The 9,961-nt window shown below is 35.8% G+C and overlaps 1 protein-coding gene across 1 annotated transcript in view; it reads left to right on the top strand.

Moving 5' to 3' along the window:
• Positions 1-9,961, top strand: part of LOC123959249 (nuclear GTPase SLIP-GC-like) — a 33,343-nt gene that overhangs the window by 11,525 nt on the left and 11,857 nt on the right. The window contains exon 13 of the mRNA XM_046033202.1: positions 2,160-2,317. Coding sequence (XP_045889158.1) covers positions 2,160-2,317 — 158 coding nt within the window. The remainder of the gene's footprint in view (positions 1-2,159; positions 2,318-9,961) is intronic.

Below are 9,961 nucleotides of genomic sequence, written 5' to 3'. Positions count from 1 at the left end.
GGCTGTAAACATAAATATAACCCTGCATTCATGAACATAACCCTGCATTCAGAATGATCTGAAAATGAAGTTCCCAACTGGGAAAATTCATTTGAATGCCCCCTCAAGTCAGAACAACAGGCTTGGCAAGTTGACGTCACATTATACAGAAACACGGCGGGCAAAAGTAAATGCTTTTTATTAATTCACCTATTGCATATTTTTCCGCACATGTAATTTGTAATAGTATTAGGTTGTAACCGCTGTCCACATAGTGACGTAGATTAGTGATTTATTTGCATTAACCATGATAATAAGTCAGGTGAATAACATTTTTGTGGTTTTAGGGGATGTAACTAATATTAGTGAAAATCAAAAAATCTGTGAAGAAATCACTAAGCTTCAAACTGTTTCAACATACTTGGATAGCAACATCACATACAGCACATAACAACCCCTCCACCCAGGCACATCCACGTTGTTTCATTAGAACTTAAAGCTCATGAACACACCGAAATGGGAAGAACAACTTCCCAACTGGGGGAAATAGGACCTTCTGAGGAGCACTTGAATGCAGCATAAAGTTGACATGGATTCAATGAGTTGTGTTGTGGGCTACAACTTCAGCTTTTCAGCTTGGATTTGTTTACATTTTGGCAAATTTGCACCATTAGAAGTATGCAGAATCAATATTACCATTAGTATTAATGGTAGTGTAATTACTGATGTTAACATTATATCCACTAGCATCATTGATATTATCATTGTAGATACTCTCTCCATAACTACACTAGCGTAGCATATCAGCTGCATAGCATGCAGCATATCAGCAACATATACAATACTTTAACACACATATACTATTTCATTTCAGTCCTTTATGTCTTGTTTCTGTCGTTTCCAGTTGTTCCAGTCCTTTTATATGCAGTTAATGTAATAATATATTTTACGGGCTCCAAAGCTTCCTATAATTTCCAAGAAAGGAAATGATATATGACTGTAAATTGGTATATTAGAGAAATTGACACTGTTCAATTAATACACTTTCTGTTAAAATATTCCAGTCAATTACTAGACCTTGTCTTTGATCCAGTGCACAGCAAGTCATCTTTGAGGTGCCACTTAATACAAATCTTTTCTTATAGTTCAGCAGATGGTGTTCGCGCTTTCAAAATTAACAGAAATATGCGAGTCAAGCAAGATGTGACAAAAAAATTCAGCAATCTAAGCAAGGTTAAGGTGAGTTATATAAAATGACACAAAGTCTAACACAACAACTGTCTACAACTTTAATTCTGCCTTAAAATCATATTTTTTTTCAGAAACATTTCAGTGATGACTGTTTCAAAGTGTTCACAGTGAGCCCCACAGAGTTCCTAAAAACTGTTTGTCTAGACCCAGATGAAAATGGTAGGTGAAGTCTCTGTAAATTAACACTTTGTGCTTCACAGAAAATGTATAGCTCAAATACATATTTTGTTTAAGTTTACTAGAACTTTTTTCATTTATACAGGAGTGACTAATTTGCTTATTGCATAAACATTAAAGCAAGTATGTAAATATGCAAGATATGTAAGAGAAACTGCAACCTTTTACAGAAATACCCAAACTTCAGGAATATTCTGTAAATATTCAGCAAAAAAGTAAAGTAAATTAGTATGAAATTGAGTGAAATGGTAAAGTGCCAGACTTCTTAAATACGTATATGTGTAGTAAATATTAGCCATCCAGTTAAGCGATTTCCTGATTTTTTTTCTTCACTGAGGCTACATGAACACAGCGATAGCAGTAGTCATACCTAAGAAAATAAATAAATAAGGAAGAAAAAAAACTGTCTTGAAAGAAAACCCAATCAGGTAACAGTATAGTTTTGTTGCTTTAAATAATGAATGTGATGTGTTTGATTTCAGGTGGACAAAAAAAACAAAGTGTGCACAGACCTCGAAGAAAAGATGAGACATGAACTTGATAAAGTCATAGAACCCATGGAAGCAGCTTATAAGGCTTTTGAAAAATGTCTTAATGAGGGTGTTGAAACATCAAAAACATCATGTGAACGAGTCTTGAGGTCCACTTTAAATCCTGTACGTATTTGCATTATAACGACATCAAAACTATTGATTTTGCACTTCATATGAATAAGTTAACTGTAATGTTATGTTTTTTCTGTTTTGCTTCAGAGAGGGATAAATGGTAGTGCTTTTCACAAGATACTGAAGTGTGTAGTCGAGAACAGTGGCACCTACAAACCAAAACACAAGAAACTGATAAACCTCAATGCAGCGTTGGCTTCCTGCCTCACTGACAGCATTGATGAGGAATTCCGGAAGACCTTCCCGTAAGAAATAAAACCCTTTGTTAGTCCATTTTACAAACTATGAGGAATTTATGTCAAATTCTACACAAAACTTTTATACAAATTATATAATATAAGACAGATGTACAAATTGCAATATTAAAATACACTTGACATTACTACCTTAATGAAATATTTCAACTTCTAAACATGTTTCAGAAATGAAAGAAAATGCGGACCATTCAACGGGGTCATCAACACATTTTCACTTGACACAAAGACGCTGATTCAAAAGCACAAAGATGTCGAACTGCAACTGATATTTCTCAAGACAGAGGTAAAAGATGAGAAAGAAATCCTATCCATTAAACTATTATCTAGCTGTTTGTCAAAATCAAACATCAAGTTTGTGACTGAGGATCGGAGTGATGACAAAACATTACAACTAACAACTAATCACAAAAAAATATTTAGTGTATTGAGCTATAAACATATTCTTGTTATCAACATAGTAAATGTTGTTAACAATGCAGATTTAAAAGACCACAGGTTGTCCTTTGAATATCAGTTTTAATAATTTACTGATTCTCAGAAATGTGTAATAAAAAATGTTTTAAAAAACTGACAAAGATTAGCCTGTTAATTGATGCATTATTTTCTCTCTCTAAGGAAGAAAAAACTAAGACAAAACTCAACAAAATCATCCGGGAGAAAAAAATATCTGTTTTATTGTAGAAGCAGCAGAATTTCGAGGACCAGGTGTGCTGCAAAACATGAAGGACACTATTGAGAAACATGTTCATGATTCAAAGAACACCATGTTTGAGCAGGCTAAAGATGTTATGTTGAACCAGCTGAGAGACTTGAAGGTTTGTCACATTTTATAATACATGATATGATGATATGTAAAAACATGTTGTGCTGCACATCTCTATCTTTATCATTTACATATATTCAAGTGGAAAATGCATCATTCTGAAAGCTGTTGCTATTAAACATGTAGCAGACAATTTCACAGACATGTAGTTATTGTTGTAACTACTGTTATAACTGTTGTAATATTGTATTTTGTATTAATCAAAGACAGAAACATACTAAAGTTTATGTAACTAACCCTTTTGTCCAGTTTGAGCAGCCCTCTGAACACACATAGAAACAGTTAATTTATGTAGGATTCAGTTAATATTGTGTACAATAGTTATCTGTGTAAGTGAGAACGGATAAAGATTTTGATGCTGAACTGAGGAAATCCTGAAGATACTGGAGGAAACAATGCAGGAATCAATCGACCTGTCACTCAAGACAGATGGTGACTCAATCCCAGGTAAAGGGAACATATCAAAATAGAAATAGGATAATCACTAAAAATACTGTAAATATTTAATTGAAATAAATAAGATTTAGAAATGTAGATTTATGATGCTCATTTTAAACAAACAAACACATGTTTTTTTTTTCTTCTTCTTCTTCTTCGTAGATGTTACAACGGTGCTTGACAAAGTGAAGAAATACTATGATGAACTGAGAGGAAGCCCAAATGGACAAACACCAATGTAAAATAATTTGGTAAAACTTTGTCAAAATGTTACATAATGCCCTGATTGTGATCTGTTCTGAAAAATCCTAACAATACTTTTAATTACACTAGCGCTAATCCACCTGGTCCAGCAGTTGCACCGTGACACGTGCAGGTACGTTTTAGTGAAATTGATGATCCAAACCGAAAATTCAAACAGATGATAGATGATGTGACAGGTCTACTGTTTGTCATTACTGTTCACAACCTCAATGTTTATCTCACTGGTGAACGTTTCAGATTTGCTCGGTGGAGAGAAACAGCAGAAACCTGATTATCAACTGAAACTCATTTTCATGGTATGAGTTGATGTGAGAATGAGAATAAGTGTGAAGAGGACACTGGTTCTAACTAACAAAGGGCCTTTTAGAAAATGTCTGACTGCCTGACGAAAAATACAAGCCATGTAGTAAAATGCTTTTGCCTTAAGAGTGATAACCATTAACTGCTTAGCTCATACTACGAAATAACAATTTTAAGGGAAAAAAAGATGTTTTGTTAATCATGCTGTTTTGATTTTCTTTATTAAGTCCTATATCATTGTATCTCTTCAAGTTACTTTTCCCTGTGTTCCCTCTGTTTGAAGAGCTCTACCTGGGCTTGTCTGTGCAAGCACACAGACATGTTCACACATGTTCAGACTAAACAGGTGATGCATGTCGAAATAGGGCATCTGTTTCTAGGAAAGGGAAGCTGGGGGCCACACTCTTGAAAACTAGAAACTGCAAGGCAAACAAGAAGTGCCTCCCTGACGACACATGCATGTTTTGTGTTTGCATGAGGGCAAATGGGGAGGTGTGAAAGACAGGGGAAAGTCAAGAGTTTATTTTCTTACAGTTTTTTTCAATTGCTGACAAGCATCGGTAAATACTGAAGCCACTTTTTCAAAACACTTCATACTGTCTGCATCACCAATATGTATCTTAGCCAAAACAGTTAATCTCACCTCGAAAACTCACTCAAACCCCCAAAGCACTTCATATGAGCCTCAAAATAAACTCATTCAACCAAACACTGGCAACAATACTCACTCAGAAAGCATACATTGTCAATCATAACACACTGACCTAGTAACCACTAACAACAGGGAGCATTACACATAAATTATGCATTTCTATCTTTGAAGTTTGAATGATTTTTCATATAAATCAGTATTTTTAATTTATTATAGAAGAAGAATAACATGTTTTCACTGTATTGACTGTACTAAAATATATGTAACAAGAATAAATCAGACATAGTAGAAATTTGTTTCAATGTCATTGCATATAGTAATTGACTCGAAAAATATAAAATGTTGAAACAAAAAACTAATTCCTGAAATTTCAGTGCTGCAAAACAGTTTTTTAAATTGTTTCCACAGTAAAGCTTGATTTATACTCTTGAGTCAGGGCTACATGCGTGACTACGTCGTAGCCATGCATTTATACTTATGCATCGGTGTCTCCGGCGTTCTGCAATTACACCGCCAAACGTTAGTTGGCTGTAGTACTACAGCATCCATTGTGTTGACTTTTGCCGGCTGAGCAGGCTAACTTCCGGTTTAGCCCTCTGCTAACGTGAATGGTTATAAAATTGTATACGTGCTGCAGATATACAGTGTTTTGCAGGTGGTGGAGTAGTAATAGGAAAATAGTTTATGTATTTTGGAGAAAGTGGTCATTGAATGCATTTCGAGTGAAAGCAAAAAAAAATGATTCATAGTTTTGTCCACATAAACTTCTGTTTCGCTTTGTGAAGAGTTTTGACAATGTGACTTTGACCAATGCATGTTAGCAACTGAAAATAACTGTTTTAATTATTTTTTGTAAACTTTAAAACTTATTTTCTGTAAAGATGTCTCCTATATGCATTCCCTGATGACATCAAAATTATCATTCTAATCAGTATTAGCAATCAGTATTTAGTAATTAGTAATCCCCCACGACCCTGTACGCAGGATAAGCAGTTGATGATGGATGAATGGATAATAAGTATTTGCCCATGTGTCACCAACCTTAGTGAAAAAAAAACAACCTCATTTTGTACTTCAAAAGATCAGGAGGAAGGTCTTTCCTCTCTTTTGAAAGCGGTAGAATGAGTATTGTCATAGAGAAAACGTATTTGATGTTGTGGCTGAATTTTGTGTTTGATTTTCATTTGTGTGAATCATTTGAAATGTATAATAGGAGAAAATTATACATTTGTCTTGGTTTACATTGTGACCTACAATATCGGGTCTTTATGCATTGGAAAATATGTAAAGATTACACAATATATTCTATGATTTTACTTCAAAATCCTTAAATCTCTCGCCCCAGTGATTTGCAGGAACCTCTGTTCACCTGCAAACGCGCAAGTGGGTCCAGAGTACAACTGGATCAAAGTGGCCTGTGGACAGACATGTCCTGGTTTCTCTGTAGTGTCCGTGGGTTTTTGGAGTTTCAGTGGACCCAAAGATTGCTATGGACCCGAGTACAGACTAGCTAGAGTTAGTAGTAGTTTATTCTCTTTTCAAAATACTTGTAACTCAATTATTTGCTTAACCCCTCAGCCTGTTTTTATTTTTCTTATGACTCTTTTAACCCTGATTGTACACTGCACTGTAACTTTTATTATATTTTAATGTGTATTTTTTCAATTTCCCTATGTTGCTTTTAAATGTTTTCTTATATTTCTCTGTTGCTTTTGTGTTTTACGTAAAGCACTTTGAATTACCTTGTTGTTGAAATGTGCATTACATTTTTTAAAATTAATTTGTGACTAGAGCAAGGGGTGTTGTAACTACTGGGCATACTGACCCATAAAAAGGGGAAGGACAATGTGGCATGAGAATGTAAGAACTAATCAATCTGATAGTCAAGTTCTGGCAGCCAATAAACATTTGGAAAGTTGTGAGGTCCTTCCTGCCGATTCTTTATTTAAGTTGCTGACCCTGGAGCTCAAAGGCCAGGCTCTTCTTTGAAAAACTTTAGCTTATAGCTTTCTGTGGGAGGCAGATTGGTGTACTACAATTTGAAGGGGGATTTTACAGTTTTTTTTTACAACCACTAACATCTATTTGTCCAATCTGTAGTCACATTTTCAAAACTCTAAACACACACATCGGTTTGTTCATACCATACCATTAACACAATTCATGTTGTTTACACAGAATATGCAGTCAATTAACCCATTTCTAAAATGCTAAGCTTTTCTTTATGTACAAGCTCCCCCAATACCAAAACTATTTTTTTTTTGTGTTATTTACAAATGCTTGCACACAAACATGTCAGAAATGAAAATCTTAAATAATGTATGATGCATCTACTTCTGCTACAATAGCAGCTCAAAATCTATATTGAAACAGCTGATAAGCATTTCTGAATGAACTGATCACTGAAACATTGAGAAATAGCTCATTTATTGTAATTTGGGTAAAATAAATCAACCACAGCTAATTCCAATCTCAACCAGAGACATAGGCAGGTGTTGAAGTTCTTTCAATTACATACACAATGCAGCAAAAACGGGACTTTCTGGAGTTTATCAAATGTGGATACAGAACAACACAGAAGAAGAGAGAAAGAATCAATTATGTCTGAACGAGGGAGAAGAATAGTTGGGCCGGGGAGAGTAAAAGGGCCAGGGAGGAGTAGCTGAACTGGTAAGTGTTTCTGTTCAAGGTGCATAGTGAGAGCTCTACAAGTGACAATAAACACTAGTAAGAGCTATTAGCACGCCCAGCATCAATAAGGTAAAGAAGTAAGAGTTAACGAATAGTGTAGTCAATACAAGAGAATTGTAAGGAGATAGAAGAAGAGCACAGGAAGTGCAGAGGTTAGGGGTTAGAGGTGTTATAAGAGGAAGCGTTCTCGAAAGAGAGTTTTCATGAGCTTCTTGAAGTTAGAGAGGGATGCCCCTACTCTGATAGCTTGTGGTTGTTTGTTTCACCATCGTGATATTACAGATGACAACAGTCGGGACTGAGATTGCTTTGTACTTAGGGATGGCAGAGCCGGGCGGTGTTTGGTGGAGGAGCATAATGGCCCAGAAGGAACGTAAACGTGTTTGACAATATTTTTACACATTTTGAACCAAAAGCCACATAGGTTGTCATTATTTGTTGATCACTTGCTGCAATTTCATGTTGCTAATAAAGGTTTTACTTCTGTTATTCTGTGACTTCCATTTTTTCCTAATCTACATTTTTTAAAGTAAAGATGACTCATTCACTTTTACATAGTTTGTTGGCATAAATGCACACAATTGACCCTCAAGCCAAAAATGTAGGGAGGTTTACAGTAAAAGGAAACTGAATTACAAAAATCAATGGATTTCACATAGTTTACTGTATGCAGGTAGAGCTGAAAGATGAAAAGTAAGTAGTAGTACAGTTTGTGTTTAAAGAACAAAATGTGGTTTTGAGCCGAAAATTTACTATTTGGCTAATTGTGTGAGGTAGGTGTGTTGCTGTGTTAAGAGTTTTGATAAAGTATCTTGCGTTTAGGTAAATGTGCTGGTAATGCTTGTTAGTAATTGAAAAAACTGTATTGCCTGAAAGGATCAGTAAGAGCACAGTATAGCTTATACAGTAGACACCATTTTTTGAAAATAAATACGTATTTTGAGTAACATACAACACAACATATAACACAAATACTATCATGTTCATAGGCTTGTTCATACAGTAGCCTGACGTTTGTGAGTCAGAAAGTGTCAATGTGTAAAAGCTGTGTAATAAACTGGACTGGGCCAAGAACACTCAAGCCCTTTAAAGAAAGGGCCAAAGCCGCCTCTACTTTCTGAGGAGGCCGAGGCCCTTCAACATCTGTAGGACGATGCTGAAGATGTTTTATGAGTCTGTGATGGCCAGTGCTATCCTGTTTGCTGTTGCATGCTGGGGCAGCAGGCTGAGGGTAGCGGATGCTAACAGACTCAACAAACTGATCTCAAAGGCCAGCGACGTTATGGGGGTGGAGCTGGACTCTGTCGGTGGTGTAAGAGAGGAGGATGCTGTCCAAGCTACAAGTCATCTTGGACAATGTCTCCCACCCACTCCATGATGTGCTGCTCGAACATAGGAGCACTTTCAGTGCAAGACTTATTCGCCCATAATGCACCAAAGAGCACCACAGGAAATCATTCCTGCCTGTGGCCATCAAACTCCATAACTCCTCCTACTAAGTGTCTGACACACAGACTTTTATGTCCTAAGTACATTTAACAGCAATGACATAATTTTGCTTCTGATTTCACTCTGGCCTCTTCTTTAAGTTTGTATTTGACATACTACCTTATTATATCAATTAAAAGTACAGAAATAAATGTATGTGACACAAAAGGCAATTTATTAGTTTGGCCGGTAAAAAATACGGTTGGCCGGTGGATTTTTTATTTACCAGCCAACTAGGCAGGTGAGTCAAAAAGTTAATTTCCACCCCTGCAGTGTACTCACTATTGCACAAACCCGAAACAGACAAACTTCTGCAAATATAATGGAACCGTAACTCTGAAGAGGAACTAACTTTAAGGCGTATACATTAAGACACAGTAATGAAAAAGGAACTGATATGAGTGGTGATAAACCTCAGGACCTTTAAAGCAGACCTATATGTAGCCTTATGTTCCATTTTCTACTTTCAGTGACACTCTGCTAACACAAACACCTGCTTTTGTTATTAATCCTAAACGAGTAACAACACATGAAGAACATTAAAACAGTCATTATAATAATAATAATAATAATAATTATAAAAATCCTTATTTGTAGAGCACTTTTCAAAAACAAGTTACAAAGTGCTTTAACAAGTGTAAAGAATAATACAAAAAAACAAGATAAGAGCATGAAAACATTGAAAAGACTAAAATACCGATTAATATGAAATTAGTAAAATACAATAAAATAAAAAGTATAAAATAAAGTCATATAAGATCGGGAAAAGCTCTCCTATAAAAGTATGTTTTAAGAAGGGACTTAAAAGAGTTCACTGACTCAGCCGACCTGATTTCCTCGGGCAGGCTGTTCCAGAGCCTCGGGGCCCTGACAGCAAACGCTCTGTCCCCTTTAGTTTTCAGTCGAGACTCTGGAACAGACAACAGACCTCTGCCCGAGGATCTCAAGGTACGTGCTGGTGTGTATGGGACTAAAA

The sequence above is a fragment of the Micropterus dolomieu genome, linkage group LG02, assembly GCF_021292245.1.
Source record: "Micropterus dolomieu isolate WLL.071019.BEF.003 ecotype Adirondacks linkage group LG02, ASM2129224v1, whole genome shotgun sequence".
NCBI classification, from domain to species: domain Eukaryota; kingdom Metazoa; phylum Chordata; class Actinopteri; order Centrarchiformes; family Centrarchidae; genus Micropterus; species Micropterus dolomieu.
The sequence above is the reverse complement of the archived record's forward strand: the minus strand, read 5'-3'. Positions and strand labels throughout refer to the sequence as shown.